The following is a 27,906-nucleotide window of genomic DNA, read 5'->3' on the forward strand; positions in this document are numbered from 1 at the left end:
GAACACCTGAATCACATGATTTGGAGGGGATTGGAACATCAGAATCATATGATTTTGGGGGCGGTGACAATACTTTTGGCAATTTAGTGTATGTCAAGTCTCAAAATTATGTAGGCCCACAGAATAGTGAAAAACTACAGTACCCAAAATTGCCAATAGGTGGTGCTTTAAAGCCTTTTACAGCTCATTGGTTTAAAGCAGGGGTGTCAAACTCAGTTTCATTGCGGGGTGGCCACATCAGCATTATGGTTGGCCTCAAAAGGCCAATTGTATCTGTAAGACTAGATATCCAGAGCACTCCCGACCCCCCCCAATGTAAGGAGGGGGGTATATAAGATGTCAGGAGTCCCCTCCCAACAATCAGACGTCAAGAGCCCCCCACCCTCTCTTACATTACAGTGTACCCCCCCCCTTACCTTGGTTACCTTGTACTGCTGCTGGGAAGAAGCTGGAGGTGGAGCTGGAAAGCAGAAAGTGCAGGATCTGGAGGAGGACCAGAGGAGGGCTTGAGTCAGCAGAATGCTGAGACAACAGGAGACGTAAATAAGGAGGATGCTGCGGCTGCACAGAGAGGCGCAGGATTTGTAGGAGAAGTTCTGTCCTCTACGTTGCCAAATGCTGAAACGGGGGGGTGGAGCGCCGTGATAGTTCATTGATTTTTCCTGTAACCCCCGGTTCACACCTATGCAGCAGTGCGGGCCACGTTTTGCACGGCCACGAGAGCCCATTCATTTGAATGGACTCCCGTGCCTGTGACACGCAGGGAAAGAAGTCCCTGCACTACTTTGGAAAACACAGCCGAGGTTCCCAGTACAGTTGCGTTTCCCAGTGCGGGCGGCGTGCCATTGGAAGTAATGGCACCCGCCCACGGGTCCGCAATTCTCTGTGCGGGTGGTGCAGCTGCACAGATTTTCATGCGGATCGGCAGCGGCACCACCCGCATAGATGTGAACCGGGGGTAAGTATATCTGCTTGCCTGTACATCCCATACTTGCAAGCAGATTTTCTGACAGGTCTGCAGGAGACCTGCATAGCAGCAATGATTTGCTGATCACTGGTGCAATGCTTTACAGGCTCCTGCAACCAAATGTAATAAATGCACATTTTTTTTAACCTGCAAAAAGGTAAGCCCAGGAAATATTGCAGAGGAGAGGGGGGGTGTTAGAAAGAAGGGGGTTGCAGCACATTACACACCCCGTTCCAAAATATTCTGCAAATTCTATTTAAGTGTCACAAAGATTAAATCTTTTGTTTTTCAGTGTAACTCATGGATGGCATTGTGTGTCAGGGCTCTTTTGATCACTGAAAACAATCTGGGACACCTGTGATAATTAGATTGGCCATGAGCCCAATTGAAGGAAAAACTCCTAAAGGACGGCGTTCCCCATTATTAAGCAGAGCGCCATTTTCAAGCAATATGGGGAAGAAAAAGGATCTCTCTGCTGCTGAAAAGAGTGGAATAGTTCGATGCCTTGGACGAGGGATGAAAACATTCAATATTTCAGGAAAACATAAGCGTGATCATCGCACTATGAAGAGATTTGTGGCTGATTCAGAGCACAGACGGGTTGGTGCAGATAAAGGCACATTGAGGAAGATTTCTGCCAGATCCATGCATCGGATCAAGAGAGCAGCTGCTAAAATCCCATTACATAGCAGCAAACAGATATTTGAAGCTGCTGGTGCCTCTGGAGTCCCACGGACATCAAGGTGTAGAGTCCTCCAGAGTCCTCCAACTGTGTAGAAACCTTCTATTCGGCCACCACTAACCAATGCTCACAAGCAGAAACGGCTGCATTGGGCAGAAAAATACATGAAGACTCATTTTCAAACAGTCCTGTTCACTGATGAGTGCCGTGCGACCCTGGATGGTCCAGATGGATGGAGTAGTGGATGGTTGGTGGACGGCCACCCTGTTCCAACAAGGCTGCGACGTCAGCAAGGCGGTGGTGGAGTCATGTTTTGTGCCGGAATCATGGGAACAGAGCTGGTCGGCCCCTTTAGGGTCCCCGAAGGTGTAAAGATGACCTCTGCAAAGTATGTGGAGTTTATGACTGACCACTTTCTTCCCTGGTACAGAAGGAAGGACTATGCTTTCCGTAATAAAATCATCTTCATGCATGACAATGCACCATCTCACGCTGCAAAGAATACCTCCGCATCAATGGCTGCTATGGGGATAAAAGGAGAGAAAGTCATGGTGTGGCCTCCATCCTCCCCTGACCTCAATCCTATTGAGAACCTTTGGAGCATCCTCAAGCAAAAGATCTATGAGGGGGGGAGGCAGTTTACATCCAAACAGCAGCTCTGGGAGGCTATTCTGACATCTTGCAAACAAATTCCAGCAGAAACTGTCCAAAAACTGCCAAGTTCAATGGATGCCAGACTTGTGATCTGCTATCAGATAAGGGCTCCTATGTTACAATGTAACGTGACCGCTTCAAATGTTTACAAAGTTACAATGTTGGGAAAAGTTGGATTGAAATAGCTTTTGATTTCAGTAAATTTGCTGCAAACACAACAAATGACAATTTTCAGTTCTTTACAACCTAGAAAGTGTTTGGAAACTTCCTGTGCGGAATAATCCGGAACACAAATCCTGATATCATTAGGAGGTCTGTTCAATAAATGTGAATTGTCCTCTTAATCGTTGATAACATGAGAATTATGCCGACCAGGGGTGGACTGACCATTTGGAAACTCGGGCACTGCCCGAGGGCCCAGGGTCAGTAGGGGGCCCCATGAGATGCCCCTGGTACCTTTTTCATAGGCTTTTTTGAGTTTGGGCAAGGACACAGGGGCCCCATGATCCCCTATTGCCCAGGGGCCCCATGAGTTGTCAGTCCACCCCTGCATATGTCCCATGCAGGGGCGGACTGACCAATCGAGCACTGCCCGAGGGCCCGAGGTCAGTAGGGGGCCTCATGAGCTGTCCCTGGTACCTTTCATTGGTTTTTCATAGGCTTTTTTGGGTGTGGGCGAGGACACAGGGGCCCCATGATCCCCTATTGCCTGGGGGCCCCATGAGTTGTCAGTCCGCCCGTGGATATGTCCCATGCAGGGGCGGACTGACCATTCGAGCACTCGGGCACCGCCCGAGGGCCCGGGGTCAGTAGGGGGCCCCATGAGGTGTCCCTGGTACCTTTCGTTGGTTTTTCATAGGCTTTTTTGGGTGTGGGCGAGGACACAGGGGCCCCATGATCCCCTATTGCCCGGGAGCCCCATGAGTTTGTCAGTCCGCCCCTGATGCCGACTGTTATTTACATCAATTATTGAGGGAAATGAGAAAAATATAATTTGGATAATAATTTGGAACAGGGTGTAGACCTTGTCGAAAAGACTAGCTGGCTTTACAAACAAAGGAACATATCGGGGGCGCCAATTAAGTGCAGCATCACTGAGGTTTATTCAAATTAAAACAGCAAATGCAAACTCACAAGTATAAAAATGTGTCAGGGCAGGGCTGTGGAACGGACAGGTAGGCCTAGTGGCAGGGTAACACACTGGCTGACGACAACCACCACCAACAGACCGAAGACCCTCAGGGAGCGGAGTCTAAGTCCCAGGCTGCCCTTCACCAGGGCCCCTGATGGTGGGGATGGACTTGACGCAGCCAGGAACCAGGTCGCGGCCCCCGAGACACCCCGGCTGCGGTAATGGCCGCTGGTGAGAATGACAATAGCGTAGTCAGGCAAGCCGGGTCGACAACAACGGGACAAAACGGTACAGAACAGTAGACAGAGAATCACAGGTCACGGGCCGGGTTCAGCAATGGAAGGTCAGATCGAAGGAAAACACAGAGAATGGTCTTAATCACAAGCCGAGTCAGATACCAGAAGAGTCACGAGCGTATACACAGAGCTGTAGCAACACAAAGACACAAGTGCAAAGAGCATGTGCGGGCCACAGGCTTATATGTACTCAGCCACACCCCTCTGGGGGATGGACCTCAGGGACCTGAAAGCATAAAAGCTTCCCACCATACACAGCAGAATCCAAGATGGACGCCAGCACATGGAGTAACATAACCTTAGGGAAAAGGTAGGACCTTGACAAAATGGAAGGCACTTATCTGCAGCCAAGTCCTCCAGGAGGGACCACATGTAGCAGTCGGCAGAGTCCTGTCGATAGAAGAAACAAGTCGCACTGATCCTCAGCCGGAAGCACCACCATGGAGCACGGAGACCGATGTGACGTCACGCCGCTGGGCAGGATGGCTGCTATGGTCTTCTATTGACTTGGCTAACATTTTATCTTGATTAAACCTCATTGATGCTGCACTTAGTTGGCGCCCCCCCCCAGGTGTTCCTTCTTTGTGATTTCAAAGCATTGTTCCCGTCTCAGGTAGAGCTGTCTACTAAAGTACAACAGAACCTAAAGGGACTTCATGAACTCTACATGCTACATGAGCGCTCCTTTTGTTTACTGAACAGACTGCCCTAGGCTTTGTATGCCTTTTCCCATTAGTAGCTTTTACAGCTTTATGGGGGGTTATGTGTGGATAATGTATTCGCACCATTTTTGCACCGTAATTACATATGTTGCGTTGTACTAGGTGGCTTCACAGTCGCCTGAATTGCTTTTACTAGAAATCTAGCAGCTGGGGGTACAAAACGGACATCATTCAGCCCAATGGGCGGAGGACTCCTTGTGCCGTAGAAGAGGTACTTCCGAGGACTTTAAAAAAAAAAAACCGATCGTGGAGTCGGGCTTTAATGTTCGATCTCTCAGAGACCGCGGTGTTGTTCTCACTGTAAGAGGAAAACACTTTGTAGCCCCAAATAATAACGCGATTTTCTAACGCTGACAGGAGTGCTGTTGATTTATGTGAAGTGTGAATTTTAATCAGCGGCCCATTTATAAAAAGATTAGCGTTCCCTTTTTTCAGATGAAAAAGATTAGCATTCCCTGTGAAGCTGTTTGCAGCAAAAGTCAGGCTGGTAATTGTGAATAAAATATATATTGGGTGGGGGAGGGGGAAGCTGTAGACGCATTAAATGCTGGTCTGATGAAAAGGGGGTCTATGGAACCTCAAACCGCAACGCCGCACTCGGTGACCCCACAATTCAAAATTCCCTAAGAAGACCGTCGGATCAAAATCTGTACGTGCTGAATTTGAATTGACGCATTTGCCCCCAAAATAGTCAAGTTAGAAGGAATGAAGAGATATTATTTATTTATTTTATTTATTTCAGGTACTTCTATAGCGCCGTCAATTTACACGCTTTACATATATATTGTACATTCACATCAGTCCCCGCCCCCGAGGAGCGTACAATCTAAGGTCCCTAACTCACATTCATACATACACATACTAGGCGCCAATTTAGACAGGAGTCCATTCACCTACCAGCATGTCTTTGGAGCGTGGGAGGAAACCGGAGTACCCAGAGGACTTTGCTTTGAAGTTTTATTAGGAGCTTTGAACTGGGATGGAGAGTGGAGGAAGGGTCCAGTAAATATGTCATATTTACAAGCCCTTTCCTTTCCTGAATAAACACAAGTGATTGGTACCCATCACTCACTGTGTTCATTCAAAACTGAAGCATGGTAAACCTTTTTTTTTGTTGGGGAAGGGGGCCCCATCAGGTTGGCTGTATGGGGCCCCATGGTTTCTAACAGCAGCCCTGCATCCAAGTGTAAAACAGAATGTGACAGGGAGGTCTCACAGGGCCAGGGGCGGACTGACAACTCATGGGGCCCCCAGGCAATAGGGGATCATGGGGTCCCTGTGTCCTTGCCCAAACTCAAAAAAGCCTATGAAAATGGTACCAGGGGCATCTCATGGGGCCCCCTACTGACCCCGGGCCCTCAGGCAGCGCCCGAGTTTCCAAATGGTCAGTTTGCCCCTGCACAGGGCAGAGCATGGTGCGTGGTTGCCATTGCGACCCCTGACACTACACCAGTGTTTGGAGAGTGGGGTATAACACGTCTCAACTATGGGGTTTTGCCGACCCCCAACCCACAAATGTGAACGAGCCCCGTCTGTCCTGAGCCAGTAAGGCTGCATTCACACTGATGCGCTGGGGTTAATCTGCACCGCGGGTTAGCTGCCCTTTGATATAGGCTACAATTTTATCTTGCAGGTCTGGTGCACTTTCTGAAAACGCACCAAAACCTCCGCATTCAGGATATAATAGAAGTCTATGTATCAGCGCAGCTGGAAACCCATAAGGGCACTGCGCTGCACCGTGCACCCCTGCAGAGGAAGCATCGGCTGATGCGGCTCCTGACCTCTGCGGCCGCCTGCTTCCTCTGCTGCTGTCACCAGCTTGATGCAGTCTGATGCTCTGTGATGGCAGATCAGCAAGCCCAGATCCCAATCAACGGGTTGCCAACCCCAGGCATGCGCTTCCATGGTTTGAGGTCGAGGGCCACATCAGAGGGCTCTGAGGGTCACAGGTTGAGCGCTCTTGCATTAAACAATATTTAAAAATCATTAAGCGTGATCTCTGAATGCTCTACTTAGAATGTAAAGAACTCTGCTTCTTTGACGAGCCACCATAGTGAACTGTAAACTCTGTTACATTCCTGTTTGGCGTGGCAGCGGGAGATACGGACATTAGTGCCTGTTTGTTAGAACAGGTGGTGGCAGCCGTTGTGTGCATTTTAAAGGGTTAACTGCTCATTTGACCTACCCCAGCAGTGGTCATTCTCAGTCTGCTGGAGCTTAGATTGTTGTCCCATGTACTAGACAATCTCTGCGCTGGGTGAGGCTGTTTGTTTGTTCCAGCTGGGCCTGTGCAAACATGAAGACCAGGGTTGTTGGGTTGTATCAATCCTCCATTTCCTCCAGCAGGGGGCGCACTGCTGAACATGCTTCAGTGGCATATAAGTCTGTAATTTGCCGTGTAGAATGAGTTAACGCTGCAGCCAGCGAATCGGATATTGTGCCTCCGCAGCGGAGAGATAAATGCCCGGTCTGCGTCTGATAGGGCTTCTTATCTGCATGAGATTCTGTTCCTCTTATTTCCTGATCTGATTTATGACATTACACCCAAGAGTCGGAGTATTTCACCAACGTGCTGGCTGTGCAGACAGGGTGTTATTTACGGCGGAGCTTGCTTGACATGGCGCGCCATGAATAGAATTAAAAAGGCGATACATCAAGCGGCAAGCCAAATCTATCAAACGCAGCATGCGTACGTTGTCGGTGGATCGCCGTGAGGTGGGTGCGCTTTGTATTCCTGCTTCACAAAAGCAATAGCAGACAAGGCGCAACACAGCCTGTGATAACCGGTTGGTGAAGACCCTTTTCAGGTCCACCATGACTGTGTCCCTGTCTACAAAGCCAGTTCCGTGAAGACGTTTAACCAGTTTGTTCTGGAGGAACACCAATGTCCTGCTCAGTGTCCTGACCTCAACCTACTGAACACCATGTCCCACAGACACGCTCCAGAATCTTCTGTAAAGCCTTCCCAGAAGAGCAGAGGATGTTATAGTCACAAAAAGGGACAACTCTATATAAATGGCCATGGGGAATTCCACAATGATGGTAATGGTTTTGGGGATGAGGTGTCCAGCTTGATAAAGACATGGTTTGACCAGTTTAGTGTGGAGGAACTTGAGTGTCCTGCACAGACTCCTGACCTCAACTTTACTGAACACCTTTGGGATGAATCGGAAAGCCAATGATGAGCCAGGTCTTCTCATCTAAAAACAGTACCTGACCTCACAAATGGGCGCCATGTCCCACAGACCCCCTCCAGAATCTTGTGGAAAGCCTTCCCAGAAGAGCGGAGGATGTTATAGTCACAAAAAGGGACAACTCTATATAAAGGGCCATGGGGAAATTCAACAATGATGGTCATGGTTTGGGGATGAGGTGTATAACTTCCTAAAGACACGGTTTGACCACTTTAGTGTGTAGGAACTTGAGTGTCCTACACAGAGCCCTGACCTCAACTTTACTGAACACCTTTGGGATGAATCGGAAAGCCAATGATGAGCCAGGTCTTCTCAACCATGATCAGAATCTGTCCTCACAAATGAGCACAAATGACCACAGACACCCCAAAATCTTGTTATAGTTTGACCAGTTTGGTGTGGAGGAACTACTTGAGTTTCCTGCACAGAGCCCTGACCTCAACCCTACTGAACACCTTTGGTATGGATTGGAGAATCGATGGTGGGCCAGGTCTTATCATTGAACAACACTACCTGACCTCACAAATGGGTCCCATGTCCCACAGACACCCTCCAGAATCTTGTGGAAAGCCTTCCCAGAAGAGCGGAGGATGTTATAGTCACAAAAAAGGACAACTCTATATAAATGGCCATGGGAAAATTCAACAATGATGGTCATGGTTTTGGGAATGAGGTGTCCAGCTCCATAAAAACATGGTTTGACCAGTGTAGTGTGTAGGAACTTGAGTGTCTCCTGTGTAGAGCCCTGACCTCAGCCCTACTGAACACCTTTGGGATGAATCGGAAAGCTAATGGTGAGCCAGGTCTTCTCATCCAACATCAGAATCTGTCCTCACAAATGGGCACAAATTACCACAGACACCCCAAAATCTTGTTATAGTTTGACCAGTTTGGTGTGAAGGAACTTAGGTGTCCTGCACAGAGCCCTGACCTCAACCTTACTGAACATCTTTGGGATGGATTGGAGAACCGATGGTGAGCCAGGTCTTCTCATCGAACAACAGTACCTGACCTCACAAATGGGCGTCATGTCCCACAGACCCCCTCCAGAATCTTGTGGAAAGCCTTCCCAGAAGAACGGAGGATGTTATAGCCACAGAGGGGTAACTCCGTGTTAATGGAGATGAGGGAGGGGGGAAATTCATTTTAATGTCCAAGGGGGGGAACAACTCCATATTATTGACCTTGGTTTGGCAATGGGATGTCTAAGAAGTCTCATATCCGTGTGAATGAACAGATATATATGGACTTTTGCCCGTATAGTGTAGTCTTAGGTCACTCCTGTGGAAGACCAGTGGGGGGTTCGCTTGAAGCTGTAGAAGATAGCCACTGAAGAATGGGAAAGGTTTTTCCTTCATGGAAATTTTGACAAAAGTGGTGACATTTCTGCATTTTGGTGATACTAATGGGGAGTAATGGGGAAAGGCTACATTTAATAATAAAAAAGTATTTAGCAATACATGTACAGTCCCGTGTTTTGTCCCTATGATTCCCTGGAACATGTTCTAGCTAATCAGCACAAAGACTATTTAGAGCCGGAGTCCGGGATTTATATCTACGGCGGTCAGTACCATTTTCTTCCAGCAGAGGTCCGAATCTCATGTTAATGCTCAGATCCTTCATATCACAGTGCCCTTCTTATATCCATGTCATCAGCCCCCCCCCCCCTTTACATCACAGCCCCCTTCAACTCAGTGTCTCAGCCTCCCTTCACATAATAGTCCCCCTCTCGTCACATCACAGCCCCCCCCCCTTTTTACATCATCCCTATCACATTCTTTTTTTCATTACAGTCCCATTCACATCACAGCCCCCCTTTACATCACCCCCCCATCACATCCTCCTTCACATCACAGACCCCCTTTACATCACCCCCCCATCACATCCTCCTTCACATCACCCCCCCCCCCATCACATCCTCCTTCACATCACAGCCCCCCCTTCACATCACCCCCCCATCACATTCTCCTTTACATCACAGCCCCCCTTTACATCACCCCCCCATCACATCCTCCTTCACATCACAGCCCCCCCTTCACATCACCCCCCCCATCACATCCTCCTTCACATCACAGCCCCCCTTTACATCACCCCCTGATCGCATTCCCCTTTACATCACTCCCCCCCATCAAACCCCCCTTTACATAATAGTCCCCCTCTCTTCACATCACAGCCCCCCTTTTACATCACCCCTATCACATCCTCTTTTTCATTACGGTCCCCTTCATATCACACCCCCCTTTTCATCACCCCCCCCATCAAACACCCTTTCACACCACATCCCCCTTTACATCACAGTCCCTTTCACATCACAGCCCCCCTTACATTACTCCCCATCACACCCCCCTTTACATCACAGTCCCCCTTACATTACCCCTCCCACCATCAAATCCCCCTTTACATCACATCCCCCTTACATTACCCCCCCATCACATCCCCCTTTACATCACATCCCCCTTTACATTCCAGCCCACCTTCACATCACAGTCCCTTTCACATCACAACCCCCCTTACATTACCCCCCATCACATCCCCCTTAACATCACAGCCCCCCTTCACCTCACTCCCCTCCATCACATCCCCATTTACATCACAGCCCCCCTTCATATCACAGCCCCCTTTTACATCACAATCCTTTTCACATCACAACCCCCCTTTACATCCCTCCTCTCCATCACATCCCCCCTCTCATCACAACCCCCCTTTACATCACAGTCCCACCTCCATCACATCCCCCTCCCATCACAGCCCCCCTTTACATCACTCCCCTCCATCACAGCCCCCTCACATCACAGCCCCACCTCCACAGAATCAGCTTCAGTCTGGGCGTTCTTCGCATTAATGACGCCTGCCCGCCCCCCCGGAGTTCAGTATGACCTCTATTTAAGTCATTGGCGGTTGTTACGGAGATTTGGACGGATTTACAGGCGCGGCGTTATAATTACATTTCTTGGCAACAAAAAATGTAAATTGCGAGAGCTGGAAATAAGACGCGGCGTATAGGCAGAGAGGGCGGAGGGGTCACGGACGCTGAATATAAAATTGATGGAGAAAAACTTTATTTACTCTTTTCTGGACAGACGAGGGCTGTTTGGGAACGTGTCATAACGATCGGCCACTTAGCGAAGGTTAAAGATTCCGACTTCAGACTTCATAAATGTGACAAAATCGTTACAATGTATTCATCTAAGAATGCGAGGATTGGAGCGCCGATCGATCTTCGCGTCCAAATCAAAGGGCAATATATCAATAGATCGTTGGTGTCCCACACAAGGGACTTTCAATCTGCCAAATTCACATCCAAAAATGGAATAATATGTCAGGAAAATAGTTTTTTATATATGAACAGATTTTTGGACGAGGCCAGCTTGGTATAAATCATTTTATCGGTCTGTTTGCCCATATGGAAGAAAAATATATTTGAAATATATTTTTTAAATATTCTTCCCAAATATATTGACATATATTTGAAATCCTACAATTTTGGCCGTATTATATATATATATATATATACAGGTGAAACTCGAAAAATTAGAATAATGTGCAAAAGTTCATTTATTTCAGTGCAGCAACTTAAAAGGTGAAACTAATATATGAGACTCATTCCATGCAAAGCAAGATAGTTCCAGCCGTGATTTGTCATCATTGTGATGATTATGGCTTACAGCTCATGAAAACCCCAAATCCACAATCTCAGAAAATGAGAATATTGTGAAAAGGTGGAATAATCTCGGCTCAAAGTGTCCCACTCTAATCAGCTCATTCAGCCATAACACCTGCAAAGGGTTCCTGAGCCTTTAAATCAGCGGTTCTCAACCTGGGGGTCGAACGACACTTTCCCAGGGGTCGCCTAAGACCATCGGAAAACACATATTTCCGATGGCCTTAGGAACCGAGACACCGCTCCTCTGTCCGTCTCCAGGTGTGGGCGGGATGACATGCAGTCCCTGTCATCCGGACACACCCCCCAGATCAATCCTCGTCGGTGATTGGCCGCCGGAACTGTAGCTCAGGAGAGGCACACAGGCGGCCAATCACCGGCGAGGAGGTGGAGCTTGGAAGGGAGGAGCCAAGCGGCACCGCGAAGATCGAGCGAGTGAAGAGGAGGAGAGCGGCCGGAGAAGGAAGACATCTGACCGGTAAGTGTCTGTACCATGGGAGAGGGAGGGAGCGAGCGAGCCCAGGCTGGAGCAGGGGTCAGCAAGGTAAGTATCATTGGTGTCAGTGGGAGGAATAGTGCCCAATCATTGGTGTCACTAATACCAGTGTTGGGGCACTATTCCTCCCACTGATACCAGTGATGGGGCACTATTCCTCCCACTGACACCAGTGATGGGGCACTATTCCCCCCACTGACACCAATGATGGGGCACTATTCCCCCCACTGACACCAATGATGGGGCACTATTCCCCCCACTGACACCAACGATGGGGCACTATTCCTCCCCCCACTGACACCAACGATGGGGCACTATTCCTCCCACTGACACCAACGATGGGGCACTATTCCTCCCACTGATACCAATGATGGGGCACTATTCCTCCCATTGACATCAGTGATGGGACACTATTCCTCCCACTGACACCAATGACATGGCACTACTCCTCCCACTGCAAAATTACAGTTATGAAGTAGCAACGAAAATAATGACACCAATGTTGGGGCACTATTGCTCCCCTGATACCAACGATGGGGCACTATTCCTCCCACTGATACCAACGATGGGGCACTATTCCTCCCACTGACACCAACGATGGGGCACTATTCCTCCCACTGACACCAACGATGGGGCACTATACTTCCCACTGACACCAACGATGGGGCACTATTCCTCCCACTGACACCAACGTTGGGGCACTATTCCTCCCACTGACACCAACGTTGGGGCACTATTGCTCCCACTGACACCAACGATGGGGGCACTATTCCTCCCACTGACACCAACGATGGGGGCACTATTCCTCCCACTGACACCAATGATGGGGCACTATTCCTCCCACTGACACCAGTGTTGGGGCACTATTCCTCCCACTGACATCAGTGATGGGACACTATTCCTCCCACTGACACCAATGATGGGGCACTATTCCCCCCACTGACACCAATGATGGGGCACTATTCCCCCCACTGACACCAATGATGGGGCACTATTCCCCCCACTGACACCAATGATGGGGCACTATTCCTCCCACTGACACCAATGATGGGGCACTATTCCCCCCACTGACACCTATGATGGGGCACTATTCCTCCCACTGACACCAATGATGGGGCACTATTCCTACCACTGACACCAATGATGGGGCACTATTCCTACCACTGATACCAATGATGGGGCACTATTCCTCCCATTGACATCAGTGATGGGACACTATTCCTCCCACTGACACCAATGACGTGGCACTACTCCTCCCACTGCAAAATTACAGTTATGAAGTAGCAACGAAAATAATTTTATGGTTGGGGGTCACCACAACATGAGGAACTGTATTAAGGGGTCGCGGCATTAGAAAGGTTGAGAACCACTGCTTTAAATGGTCTCTCAGTCTGGTTCAGTAGGAATCACAATCATGGGAAAGACTGCTGACCTGACACCATCACTGACACCCTCCATAAGGAGGGAAAGCCTCAAAAGATAATTGCATAAGAAGTTGGATGTTCCCAAAGTGCTGTATCAAAGCACATTAATAGAAAGTTATGTGGAAGGGAAAAGTGTGGAAGAAAAAGGTGCACAAGCAGCAGGGATGACCGCAGCCTGGAGAGGATTGTCAGGAAAAGGCCATTCAAAAGTGTTGGGGACTTTCACAAGGAGTGGACTGAGGCTGGAGTCAGTGCATCAAGAGCCACACAGACAGATCCTGGGCATGGGCTTTAAATGTCGTATTCCTCTTGTCAAGCCGCTCCTGAACAACAAACAACGTCAGAAGCGTGGAGAATGGAGAGGCCCAAGGACGCCGAGTATGGAGGAAGAATGGAGAGGCCCAAGGGCCCCGAGTATAGAGGAAGAATGGAGAGGCCCAAGGACCCCGAGTATGGAGGAAGAATGGAGAGGCCCAAGGACCCCGAGTATGGAGGAAGAATGGAGAGGCACAAGGACCCCGAGTATGGAGGAAGAATAGAGAGGCACAAGGACCCCGAGTATGGAGGAAGAATGGAGAGGCCCAAGGACCCCGAGTATGGAGGAAGAATGGAGAGGCCCAAGGACCCCGAGTATGGAGGAAGAATGGAGAGGCCCAAGGACCCCAAGTATGGAGAGGCCCAAGGACCCCGAGTATGGAGGAAGACTGGAGAGGCCCAAGGACCCCGAGTATGGAGGAAGAATGGAGAGGCCCAAGGACCCCAAGTATGGAGAGGCCCAAGGACCCCGAGTATGGAGGAAGAATGGAGAGGCCCAAGGACCCCGAGTATGGAGGAAGAATGGAGAGGCCCAAGGACCCTGAGTATGGAGGAAGAATGGAGAGGCCCAAGGACCCCAAGTATGGAGAGGCCCAAGGACCCTGAGTATGGAGGAAGAATGGAGAGACCCAAGGACCCTGAGTATGGAGAGGCCCAAGGACCCCGAGTATGGAGGAAGAATGGAGAGGTCCAAGGACCCCGAGTATGGAGGATGAATGGAGAGGCCCAAGGACCCCGAGTATGGAGGAAGACTGGAGAGGCCCAAGGACCCCGAGTATGGAGGAAGAATCGAGAGGCACAAGGACCCCGAGTATGGAGGAAGAATGGAGAGGCCCAAGGACCCCGAGTATGGAGGAAGAATGGAGAGGCCCAAGGACCCCGAGTATGGAGGAAGAATGGAGAGGCCCAAGGACCCCGAGTATGGAGGAAGAATGGAGAGGCCCAAGGACCCGGAGTATGGAGGAAGAATGGAGAGGCCCAAGGACCCCGAGTATGGAGGAAGAATGGAGAGGCCCAAGGACCCCGAGTATGGAGGAAGAATGGAGAGGCCCAAGGACCCCGAGTATGGAGGAAGAATGGAGAGGCACACACTGCAAGATGCTTGAAGTCCAGTGTGAAGTTTCCACAGTTTGTTGATTTGGGGAGCCATGTCATCTGCTGGTGTTGGCCCACTGTGCTTCATTAAGTCCAGGGTCACCGCAGCCATCTACCAGGAGATTTTGGAGCACTTCATGCTTCCTTCCGCAGACGAGCTTTATGAGGATGCTGACTTCATTTTCCAGCAGGACTTGGCTCCGCCCACACTGCCAAAAGCACCAAAACCCGGTTTAATGACCGTGGGATTACTGTGCTTGATTGGCCAGCAAACTTGCCTGACCTGAACCCCATAGAGAATCTATGGGGCATTGCCAAGAGAAAGATGAGAGACATGAGACCGAGCAATGCAGAAGAGCTGAAGGCCGCTATGGAAGCATCCTGGTCTTCCATAACTCCTCAGCAGTGCCACAGGCTGATAGCTTCCACGCCACGCCGCATTGAGGCAGTAATTGCTGCAAAAGGGGCCCAAACCAAGTACTGAGTACATATGCAGCTTCTACTTTTCAGAGGTGCGATATTGTTCTATGTACAATCCGTGTTTTATTGATTGCATGGAATATTCTCATTTTCTGAGATTGTGGATTTGGGGTTTTCATGAGCTGTAAGCCATAATCATCACAATGATGACAAATCACGGCTTGAACTATCTTGCTTTGCATGGAATGAGTCTCATATATTCGTTTCACCTTTTAAGTTGCTGCACTGAAATAAATCAACTTTTGCACCATATTCTAATTTTTTGAGTTTCACCTGTATGGCTGATTTCCTTCAAAGACTGTGTGTATTAGTGTTAGAACATAGCCGTCTTCCGAAATTCAAATTTTGAATAGAATAGAATTAAAGAAAATAGAATATAAAAGAATAGAATATAAAATAAATTAATAGAATAAAACAGAATATAGCCATTCTCCGAAATTTGAATTTTGAAATGAATAGAATAATACAAAATATAACAGAACGGAATAGAAATGAAAGGATAGAATAAAAAATAAAAGAATAGAATAAAACTGAATATAGCCATCTTTTAAAAATTCAGGTTTTGGAAGACGGCTATCTTCTATTTTATTCTGTTCTTTTTTTAATGTAGAAAGTTCTATTTTATTCTATTCTATAGAAAATTATTTTATATTTTATTCTATTTTGAATTTTGAAAAGACTAGAATAAAACAAAGTAGAATAGAACAGAACGGAATAGAAAAAAAAAAAGAATAGAATAAAATTGAAGGTGAAACCTGGCGGCATCACATGGACCGAAACATGACATCTCAGAGGTGTTCTATTGGATTTAGGTCAGGCAAGCGTGGGGGCCATTCAGTGTTATAAATACCTTCATCCTCCAGGAACTGCCTGCATACTCTCCCCACATGAAGCCAGGCATTGTCCTGCATCAGGAGGAACCCAGGACCCCTGGCACCAGGAGGAACCCAGGACCCCCTACATCAGGAGGAACCCAGGACCCACCGCACCAGGAGGAACCCAGGACCCACCGCACCAGGAGGAACCCAGGACCCACCGCATCAGGAGGAACCCAGGACCCACTGCACCAAGAGGAACCCAGGACCCACCGCACCAGGAGGAACCCAGGACCCACTGCACCAGCGTAGGGTCTGACAATAGGTCCAAGGATTTCATCTCGATACCTAATGGCAGTCAGGGTGCCATTGTCTAGCCTGTAGAGGTCTGTACGTCCCTCTATGGATATGCCTCCCCAGACCATCACTGACCCACCACCACAACGGTCATGCTGAACCATGTTACAGGCAGCAGAACGTTCTCCACGGCTTCTCCAGACCCTTTCACATGTCACATGTGCTCAGGGGGAACCTGCTCTCATCTGTGAAAAGCACAGGGTGCCAGTGGTGGACCTGCCAATTCTGGGGTTCAATGGCAAATGCCAATCCAGCTCTATGGTGTCAGGCAGTGAGCACAGGGCCCACTAGAGGACGTCGGGCCCTCAGGCCTCCCTCATGAAGTCTGTTTCTGATTGTTTGGTCAGAGACATTCACACCAGTGGCCTGCTGGAGGTCATTTTGTAGGGCTCTGGCAGGGCTCATCCTGTTCCTCCTTGCACAAAGGAGCAGATACCGGTCCTGCTGATGGGTTAAGGACCTTCTATGGCCCTGTCCAGCCCTCCTAGAGGAACTGCCTGTCTCCTGGAATCTCCTCCATGTTCTTGAGACTGTGCTGGGAGACATAGCAAACCTTCTGGCAATGGCACGTATTGATGTGCCATCCTGGAGGAGTTGGACTGCCTGTGCAACCTCTGTAGGGTCCAGGTATGGCCTCATGCTACCAGTAGTGACACTGACCCGAGCCAAATGCAAAACCAATGAAAAACAGTCAGAAAAGATGAGTAGAGAAAAAATGTCACCTGTAAAACCATTCCTGTTTTGGGGGTCGTCTCATTGTTGCCCATCTAGTGTTGTTAATTTCATGAACACCAAAGCAGCTGAAACTGATGAACAACCCCCTCTGCGACTTACCTGCCCAGATCAATATCTCAGGAGTTTCATTGACTTGATGCTAGACTCGGATTACAAAGTCTTCCTGTTGTGTTACACTATTTGATTTATTATTATTTCTCTGTGACCATCACTTGTTTATTATTGCTCTGTGTCTTTCAGCTGTCTCCTTCTGTCTAAGCTGAACTTTTTCTCTCACCGTACTTGTGTATATCTCACCCCCTGCCTCTCTCTGTAATCATTCCACTGTATCCTGTCTTCCTGAATGCATCTTCTATGAGGCTACAACATTAATGTTTTTCTACCTATGAATATTCTCCATTAAACTGAACATTTGAATGGGTTTCCTCATCTGACTTCCTCAACATGTGAGTTTATTCATTGAGTTAAACTATCTGACCCGATGCAAGGGATACATTCAACACCACATGGTATAGCTGCATACATCGTGGGAGATCACATTTATCGCCCTCATAGTCTTGGAGTCAGAATGCGTCATTTCATTTTTTTTTTTAGCAGTATGTGTGTGTGTATATATATATATATATATATATATTTTTTTTTTTTTAAACAATGTACTGTATGAATTTCTTTTATTTCTGGCAATGTCCATGATTTGAAATAAGGACAGATATTATAGATCAGGGCCGTGCAAGTAATTGGCCCCCACATTGTGTCCCATCATTGGTGTATACAGATTTCACAACGCAGATTGGCGGATAAAGTGCATTATGTTCGGATCAGACAATGACGCAGCCTCTTGCAGAATGAACAGAAAATAACTTACAACCTTCCCCGTGTGACAGGAGATTCATAATTTCCATGGAAGAGACGGAAATCAATGAAAGTGCAATCATCCTATCAAACAAAATCTGCACCATTTCAGTGATCCTCACATGGGGGCGCTACAGAGCAGTGGATCTGAACAGAAGACAGGAGGTGTCCGCAGCCGAGTCTTCTGAAGACAGGAACAAGGAGAGAATGATTGGCCGGTGCCATCTTCTGTACATGTGTTACTCTTTGGGTTAAACCCCGCTGCTATGTACAGGGCCACCGTTATAAATCATGGGGCCCCATACAGCCCACCTGACTGCCACATCTGACTGCCTTGTGCACACAGAAGAGTAGAATGGGGCATCGTGTCAAAATAGTGGTGTGGGCTTAAAACGTGAGCATGGGGGGGAACATGTAACGTAGAGTGCAGGGGTCAGGAGCATGTAATGTACAGAGTGCAGGGGTCAGGAGCATGTAATGTACAGAGTGCAGGGGTCAGGAGTATGCAATGTACATAGTGCAAGGGTCAGAAGCATGTAATGTACAGCATGCAGTGGTCAGGAGTATGCAATGTACATAGTGCAAGGGTCAGAAGCATGTAATGTACAGAATGCAGGGGTCAGGAGTATGCAATGTACATAGTGCAAGGGTCAGAAGTATGTAATGTACAATGTACATTGCATACTCCTGACCCCTGCATTCTGTACATTACATGCTTCTGACCCTTGCACTCTGTACATTACATACTTCTGACCCTTGCACTGAGTGCAGTGGTCAGGAGTGTAGTGTACAAGGTGCAGGGGTAAGAAGTATGTAGTGTGCAGTGGTCAGCTGTATGTAATGTACAGTGTGCAGAGGTCAGGTGTATGTAATGAATATCCGATTGCCTCTTAGGGGATCAGGAAGGATTTTTTTTCCCTGCTGGTGCAAATTGGATCGTGCTTCGCTGGGTTTTTTGCCTTCCTCTGGATCAACTGTGGGAGTAGGATTATAACTTTTTTTTTTGTAATGGTTGAACTAGATGGACTTTTGTCTTTTTTTCAGCCAGACTAACTATGTAATGCACAGAGTGCAGGGGTCAGATGTTTGTAATGTTCAGAGTGCATGGATCAGGCGTGTGTAATGTACAGAATGCAAGGGTCAGCAGTATGTAATGTAAAGAGTGCAGGGGTCATAAGTATGTAATGTACAGAGGGAATGGATCAGGAGTGTGTAATTTATTTATTACTTATATAGCGCCATCAATGTACTCCGCGCTTTACATATATATTGTACATTCACATCAGTATCTAACCCTCAAGGGGCGTACAATCTAAGGTTCCTAACTCACATTCATACATACACATACTGGGGCCAATTTAGACAGGATCCAATTCACCTCCCAGCATGTCTTTGGAGTGTGGGAGGAAACCAGAGTACCCGGCGAAACCAACGCAGGCACAGGAAGAACATGCAAACTCCAGGCAGGAGGTGCCGTGGCTGGGATTTGAACCAATGACCCGAGTACTGCCAGGTGGAAGTGCTAACCATTTAGCCACTGTGCTGCCCCCAGGTCAGGAGTATGTAATGTACAGAGGTCAAGAGTATGTAATGTACAGAGGTCAGGAGTATGCAATGTATAGAGTGCAGAGGTCAAGAGTATATAACGCACAGCCTGAATTGACCAGGCAAGTGCAATGTACAGTGTGCAGGGGTCAGGTGTATGTAATGTACAGATTGCAGGGGTCAGGTGTATGTAATGTACAGAGTGCAGGGGTCAGGTGTATGCAATGTACAGAATGCAGGGGTCAGGTGTATGTAATGTACAGATTGCAGGGGTCAGGTGTATGCAATGTACAGAGTGCAGGGTCAGGTGTGAGTTATGTACTCTCCTTGGCCTTCCATTATTCCCTTAATTGCTGGTCTACTTCAGGCTGTGCCCACCTCCTTCAGATCCCCCCAATTTATAATGCTGTGCCCTCTCTCCACCCATCACTGCCCACGTACCTTCCCTCGCCATGAAATCTTGGCATTTCTTGCCGAGATTAAGCGAGATGGCGGCCCAGAGGGCACTATCTTCCTTAGCACCGCCAGGCATGACCCTGCTAACCCAATTATTCTCCGGCCTGGTATGGCTGGGCTGCCCCTCCCCCCCATGGGCTATGTAGCGCCCCCTTGTGAGGATCATAAAAATGAGCTAATTTTATGCACAGCTTCCATTGGCTCATAGCTCGGTGTCCATCGGGCCTGAAAGATGAAGTTCTCTGTCAGGAAGGATGAAGGGATGGTGGTGACCCCTGAAAACATATGTGGCTGGTCAGGAGGTGTCCAGTCCGGGGAGAGGCTCAGGAAGCAGAATTGCGGATTTATTGTGGAAAGTTTTCAGAAGCCCGTTTGTGACATTTCGCTTATTTTCTGTATTTCAGATCTTCTTCTCCTCCACGTTGTCTATACCGGTGTCCTCCATGTCGGGTTTTGGCTTCTTGAGATCATCGGCTCCATCATCGTCGCCGTTCAGGTCATCGGGGTCCACCGGAACGAAGAAGTGTCCCATGATGGAGAAGATGATGGAGACAGCGACCAGGAGTGCGCCAAACAGGACAAACTCCGCCCACTGCGAGGGGAGAAGACTGTCAGTTGATTTCTATAAATATCCACAAATATATACATTTTCATGTGTAGCCAAAATGCGTTTTTCTTCAGTTAGAGATGGAGGAGGGAGGAGATAAAACCCCGTCCAGTTTATTTTTTGCTGTCTGCATCCAGTTGGGGAGATTTCCCTTCACTTCTTATCCAGGAGACACAACAGGAAGTGAGAGGAAATCTCTGAGGCTGAGAGCATTTGTGCCGGGGGAGGGATTTGGAGGGGGAGAAGATTGCTGCTACAAGTGGGGATTGGGGGGAGGGGGGATCCAAGCTAGAAAGGTGATTGGGGGAGGGGGAGTTGTGCTATGAGGGCTGATTTCAGGGGAATTTGTGTTAGGAGAGTGGGATGGGGGGGGGGGAGAATTGAGGGAGAGGAAGGGGGATTGTGCTAGGAGGGGAAATTTGGGGGGCGGTGGGGAGATTTGTACTAGGAGGAGGGATTGGGGGGGGAATTGGTGTTAGGAGGAGGAAAGGTAGGGGGGAGATTTGTGCTAGGAGGGTGGATTTGGAGGGGGATTAGTGCCAGGAGGAATTAAAGGGGGAGAGAGGATAAGTGCTAGGTGAATAGTTTGGGGAGGGAGATTTGTGCTGGAAGGGGGGATTGGGGAGAGGATTTGTGCTAGGAGGGGTGACTTGTGGGAGAGAAGATTTGTGATAGATGGGTGGATTTGGAAGGGTGATTGGTGCTAGGAGGGGGAATTCTTTTTTTGGGGGGGATTTGTGCCAAGAGGGGGATTTTGACAGGAGTAGAGGATTTGTGCTAGGAGGAGGGATTTGGAAGGGGGAGAGAATCAGTGATAGGAGGGGTATATGTAGGGCGAGATTTGTGCTAAGAGGGTAGATTTGGATGGGAGATTGAAGGAGAGGAAAGGGGATTTGTGCTAGGAGGGGGGGAATTGTAGGGAGAGAGAATTAGAGCCAGGAAAAGGAATTAAAGCGGGAGAGTTGATTAGTGCTAGGTGAGTAGTTTGGGGAGGGAGAGGTGTGCTGGGAGGGGGGATTGGGGGAGAGGATTTGTGCTGGGAGGGGGGATTGGGGGAGAGAAGATCTGTGTTATATGGGTGGATTTGGAGGGGTGATTTGTGCTAGGAGGGGAAATTATTTTCTTGGATGGGATTTGTGCCAAGAAGGGGGGTTTTGAAAGGGGTAGGTAGAGGATTAGTGTTAGGAGGGAGGATTTGGAGTGGAGAGAGGGTTAGATCTAGGGGGTGATTTGTTGGAGGGGGGTGATTTGTGCTGGGGAGAGGATTTGTGCTAGGAGGAGGGATTTGAAAGGGGAAGACAATTAAGGCTAGGATGGGGAAATGTACGGGGGAGATTTGTGCCAGGAGGAGGAGTTAAAGGGGGAGAGAGGATAAGTGCTAGGTGAGTCATTTGGGGAGGGAGATGTGTGCTGGGAGGGGGGATTGGGGGAGAGGATTTGTGCTAGGAGGGGTGACTTGTGGGAGAGAAGATCTGTGTTAAATGGGTGGATTTGGAGGGATGATCTTTGCTAGGAGGGGACTTTTTTTTGGAGGGGGGGGCTGTGCCTGGGGGGGGGGGGGGGGAGTTGACAAGGGTAGAGGATTAGTGTTAGGAAGGGGGATTTGGAGTGGAGAGAGGATTAGAGCTACGGGGTGATTTGGGGAAGGGGAGGTGATTTGTGCTGGGGAGATTGGGGGAGAGGATTTTTGCTAGGAGGAGAGATTTGGAAGGGGGAGAGAATTAGTGATAGGAGGGGAAAATGTAGGGGGGAGATTTGTGCTAGGAGGGTGGATTTGGAGGGGGATTTGTGTTGGGAGGGGTGTGGGGTGAAGAGGATTTGTGCTAGGACGGTGGATTTAGAGGGGGATTTGTGTTGGGAGGGGTGTGGGGTGAAGAGGATTTGTGCTAGGATGGTGGATTTGGAGAGGAGATTGAAGGAGAGGAAAGGGGATTTGTGCTAGGAGGGGGGAATTGGAGGGAGAGAGAATTAGTGCTAGGAGGAAGAATTAAAGGGGGAGACAGGATTAGTGCTAGATGAGTAATTTTGGGAGGGAGATTTGTGCTGGGAGGGGGGATTGGGGGAGAGGATTTGTGCTAGGAGGGATGACTTATGGGAGAGAAGATTTGTGCTAGACGGGTGAATATGGAGAGGTGTTTTGTGCTAGGAGGGGAAATTCTTTTCTTGGGGGGGGATTTATGCCATGAGGGGGGAATTGGAGGGAGAGAGAATTAGTGCCAGGAGGAGGAATTAAAGGGGGAGAGAGGATTAGTGCTAGGTGAGTGATCTGTGGGAGGGAAGATTTGTGCTAGACGCATGGATTTAAAGGGGGAATGTTTTTTTGGGGGGGATTTATGCTAAGGGAGGGAAGTTGAGAGGTGTAGAGGATTAGTGTTCGGAGGGGGGATTTGGAGTGGACAGAGGATTTGAGCTGGTGATTTGTTCTGGGGGGGGGAGGGGATCAGGGGAGAGGATTTGTGCTAGGAGTCGGGAATTGTGGGAGGGGGTTTGTGTTGGGGGAGATTTGTACTAGAAGGGGAATTTGGGAGAGGAGTTTTGTGCTAGGAGATGGGATAGGAGGATTTGTTCTAGCAAGGTTGATGTGTGTGTGTGTGTGGGAGGGGTAATTGTGATAGGAGAGGGGATTTGTGCTGGGAGTGGGGATTTGGGGGGGGGAGGATTTGAGCTGGGAGGGAGGGGCAAAAATGTGTTTCAACTGGGGGAAATTTTTGCAATTTTGTTTGGGGAACATTTTGGCTTACAAAGAGAATTTATGCTTATGGGCAGATTGGTGCTTGACTTTTTTTGGGGGGGGGGGGCGGGGGAGGGGTAATTGCTCACACAATGTCAGGGGAGGGGTGCAGTTTGGCATCTTCTACATGTAGCCTCAAATCCTCATTTGCAGACACATCGGCCACGTTTGTTCCACGGCAAAAAAATGATGGATCCCCAGACACCGGGAAGGGTCCGGGATCCGGCCTCAGATTTGTGTCCCAGTTGAGGTGTCACTGAGAAACGTTACCTGTTCCATGGATCCGGCCTCAGACACGATCAGCACGATGACGTTGCCAAAAGCCACAGTGAGCAGCCACCCGGCCTGGAGGACGGACTTCATACTGGCTGGAGCCTGGGAGACACAAAGAGGACCGGTCACAAGTCAACATTTAGCAACGGCAACGCCAAATACCTCACCTGAGATTGCCGGCTTCACCTATTCTTCATACGGAGACGCTCCATTGTGGTTGAGGAATTATCGCAATCAACGGCACCGCAAACTCCACCCTTAAAGGAGAACTCCAACCAAAACAAAGAAAGCCTCAACCACCCAACTCTTCACCACGAGAACATAACTTTGCCACTAACCCTAATCTTAAATCTGACCTCTGGCCTCCCCTTCAGTCTCGCACAGGTGTATCGGCTCCTCCCCTTCAGTCTCGCACAGGTGTACCGGCTCCTCCCCTTCAGTCTTGCACAGATGTACCGGCTCCTCTCCTTCAGGCTTGCACAGGTGTACAGGCTCCTCCCCTTCAGTCTTGCACAGGTGTACTGGCTCCTCCCCTTCAGTCTCGCACAAGTGTACCGGCTCCTCCCTTTCAGTCTTGCACAGGTGTACCGGCTCCTCCCCTTCAGTCTTGCACAGGTGTACCGGCTCCTCCCCTTCAGTCTCGCACAGGTGTACCGGCTCCTCCCCTTCAGTCTCACACAGGTGTAGCGGCTCCTCCCCTTCAGTCTCACACAGGTGTATCGGCTCCTCTCTTTCAGTCTTGCACAGGTGTACCGGCTCCTCCCCTTCAGTCTTGCACAGGTGTACCGACTCCTCCCTTTCAGTCTTGCACAGGTGTACCGGCTCCTCCCCTTCAGTCTCACACAGGTGTACCGGCTCCTCCCCTTCAGTCTCACACAGGTGTACCGGCTCCTCCCCTTCAGTCTCACACAGGTGTAGCGGCTCCTTCCCTTCAGTCTCACACAGGTGTATCGGCTCCTCCCCTCCAGTCTTGCACAGGTGTACCGGCTCCTCCCCTTCAGTCTTGCACAGGTATACTGGCTCCTCCCCTTCAGTTTTGCACAGATGTACAGGCCCCTCCCCTTCAGTCTTGCACAGCTTTACCGACTCCTCCCCTTCAGTCTTGCACAGCTTTACTGAATCCTCCCCTTCAGTCTTGCACAGATGTACCGACTTCTCCCTTTCAGTCTGGCACAGGTGTACCGGCTCCTCCCCTTCAGTCTTGCACAGATGTACCGGCTCCTCCCCTTCAGTCTTGCACAGGTGTACCGGCTCCTCCCCTTCAGTCTTGCACAGGTGTACCGGCTCCTCCCCTTCAGTCTTGCACAGGTGTACCGGCTCCTCCCCTGCACTGGAATGGCTTCCTCTGATGTCACCGCACACTGGGAGCTTCTCACAATGTGCATTAAAAGCTGCAACTCCTTTCCTTTGCTGGAGGAAGTCTGGCATCAACTAGCCCTTTCCTCCCCAGCCTGACTGCCCCTGGCCCCACCCCTTTCATTCATTTAGTTCAAGACAGTCCCCTTGAGATGGAAGAGACCGCCTAAATCACTGAATGATCAGTTCTGGGTGAAGTGACCCCTTGTGTACCCTCCAGCAGGCTGAAGGGTCAGTTGTTACCTGGGAGTAGGAGAAGTCCAAGCCGGTGACTGAGAACATGACCTCTCCGGCGCTCAGCAGGACGTATTGCGGGATCTGCCACGCCACGTGCACCCTGTTGGCATCGATGTCCTCCACCTTGTAGGCTTTGATGACTTTATTGTCTTCATCCACCTGTGTAGAAACGTTCCCGTTAGACAGAGACGACCGATGACGCTGAACTAGTAAGGTTTTGGGGGAAAAAGAGAATAAAGGCCACAGATGCCGACCTTCCCGGATTTGCTGGAACAGTCCCACGTCCTGAACCACAGCCTGAATGATGATGTGTCCTGGGCCATGTCCCGGGATCACAATATTACCCCAATAAATGATTCATTCGGGGGATTGGGGGCTGTGCAGGGGTGGGCTCTGTAAAATCTCAGTTCCTAATACATAACCCCACCCACAGTCTGACTTAAGCCCACCCAGTGACTAGGTGGTTTTGCCCACTCACTAACCTGAACCCCCCAAGCCCCCAAGAACTGGTATTATGCAGAGACCCCCCACACACTCTAATATTAATGGCCCTGGTTTTGGAATGGGATGATGTACAAGCTCATAGCGGTGTGATGGTCAGGTGAACACAACCAGCTCCATAAAGATGTGGATGACCAGCTTGGTGTGGAGGGACTCCATTGTCTTGAACCCTCAGCCCTCAACTCTACTGAACAGCTTTGGGAGGAACTGGAACACCGTTGGTGAGGTTATTCCAGAAGGAGGGAAGCTGTTATAAGCTACAATGGAGGGGGGGGGGGGAATATTAATAATGGCCATGGTTTTGGAATGGGATGATGTACAAGCTCATAGAGGTGTGATGGTCAGGTGACCACAACCAGCTCCATGAAGACATGGATGACCAGCTTGATGTGGAGGAACTCCAGTGTCCTGTACAGTGCCCTCACCTCAACCCTACTGAACACCTTTGGGTTGACTTAGAATGCAGATGGTCTTCTCATCCCACATTAGTACTTTGTCCTCGCACTGACACCCTCTTGGAATCTGTCTGAACGTCTTCCCAGAAGAGTCGAAGATGTTATAGCCATATCAATGGCCATGGGGGAGGGGCAACATCATATTAATCTCTTTGTTGGCTTCCACTAGCCCAAAATATAAAATACTAACCACAACGTACAAAGCCATCCACAACATCACCCCCAACTACATCGCCAACCTCATCTGCAGACAGCGCCCAAACTGTCCTCTCCGCTTCTCCCAAGACCTCCTGCTCTCCAGTTACCTACTCCCACGCTCCCCTCCAGAACGTCTCCATCCCTGGAACTCCTTACCCCAGTAGGTCAGGTTAGCTCCTACCCTGTCTACCTTTAGACGATCCTTGAAAACCCACTTCTTCAGGGAAGCCTACTCCACCTTAAGAGCTGTACTTAAGTCACCTCCATCCAATCATCCCCTGAAGCTATTACCTTTTGTACCACCACCTCCCCCTCCTATTACATTGTGTAGGTGGTCTCCTATGCCTTCTGTGTTGTGATTTTACTGCCCCCCTTTATATTGTAAAGTTCTGTGTAATCTGTTGGTGCCACATACATCCTGTATAATGATGGTCATGGCTCCGGAATGGGATGTCCAACAAGATGTGATGGTCAGATGTCCACAAATGTTCCATCATATCATCTATTATTATTATACAGGATTTATGGTGCCAACAGTTTGCTCAGCACTTTACAATATAATGGGAGACAATACAGCAACAATACAGTTCAATACAAGAGGGATAGGAGGGACCTGCTCCTGGGAGCTTACAATCTAGGAGGGAGGGGCTAGTGGTACAAAAGGTAATATGGTGTATATCAGTCATGGGGCTGTAGGATTCCCTGAAAAGTCGGAAAGCCAAAATGTCACTTACCTCCCTCAGCACTGCTGTGTATGCTGCACCAAAGTCCAGTAAGCCCAGATCTATCGTGTATTTATCTCCTTTGTAGGTTACTTGTAGTTTGGTTCTGGTGGGAGAATAAGCATCAAAAAGAGACTGTATACAGGACGTGAAAAGATCGATCCATCTATCCCAAATCTCTCCCTCTATTTCATATCTATCGATCGATAGATAATTAATCCATCAATCTAATATCAATCTATCGATCGATCTATCCATCTCATATCTATTTATCGATTATAATATAGTTATCTAATATCAATCTATCGATCGATCTATGACATTATCTATCTAATATCAATCTATCAATCGATCTATAACATATCTATCTATTTATCTATCTATCTCAGATCTGTCTATTTATTGATCAATCTATGACATTATCTATTGATTGATATATGACATTATCTAATCTCAATCTATCGATCTATGACATATCTATTTATCTATCGGTCAATCTATGACATATTTATTTATCTATCTATTGATCGATCTATGACATATCTATTTATCAATCAATCTATGACATATCTATTTATCTATCTATCGATCAATCTATGACATATCTATTCATCTATTGATCAATCTATGACATATATATCTATTGATCAATCTATGACATATTTATCCATCTCATATCTATTTATTTATCGATTGATCTATGATATATCTATCTATTGATCAATCTGACATTATCTATCTAATATCAAACTATCGATTGATCTATGATATATCTATCTTTCATCTACCTACCTATCTATCTATTAATGAATGCACTCACAATGCTCTTTTCTGGGTGAGATAATCTGATACGTTTTGGCTGGTAAGGTTGAGCGTCGTATCGCCAATCTTGATATTGTCGACCGTTTCTGGGAGCAAATTAATGAATCTGCAAGGAACAGGAAATCA

At 48.5% G+C, this 27,906-nt stretch overlaps 1 protein-coding gene across 1 annotated transcript in view; it reads right to left on the reverse strand.

Annotated features, from left to right (window-relative positions):
• Positions 1-19,079: 19,079 nt before the first annotated feature.
• Positions 19,080-27,906, reverse strand: part of LOC149443507 (solute carrier family 15 member 2-like) — a 57,907-nt gene continuing 49,080 nt past the window's right edge. Inside the window, exons 18-22 of the mRNA XM_089655605.1 lie at positions 27,779-27,886; positions 26,971-27,064; positions 25,089-25,241; positions 23,487-23,591; positions 19,080-20,470 (exon numbers count right to left, since the gene is read on the reverse strand). Coding sequence (XP_089511731.1) covers positions 20,279-20,470; positions 23,487-23,591; positions 25,089-25,241; positions 26,971-27,064; positions 27,779-27,886 — 652 coding nt within the window. The 3' untranslated portion in view covers positions 19,080-20,278. The remainder of the gene's footprint in view (positions 20,471-23,486; positions 23,592-25,088; positions 25,242-26,970; positions 27,065-27,778; positions 27,887-27,906) is intronic.

This window comes from Staurois parvus, unplaced genomic scaffold (assembly GCF_062004578.1).
Source record: "Staurois parvus isolate SC_StPar_1 unplaced genomic scaffold, SC_StPar_1.0 ptg000855l, whole genome shotgun sequence".
NCBI classification, from domain to species: Eukaryota; Metazoa; Chordata; class Amphibia; order Anura; family Ranidae; genus Staurois; species Staurois parvus.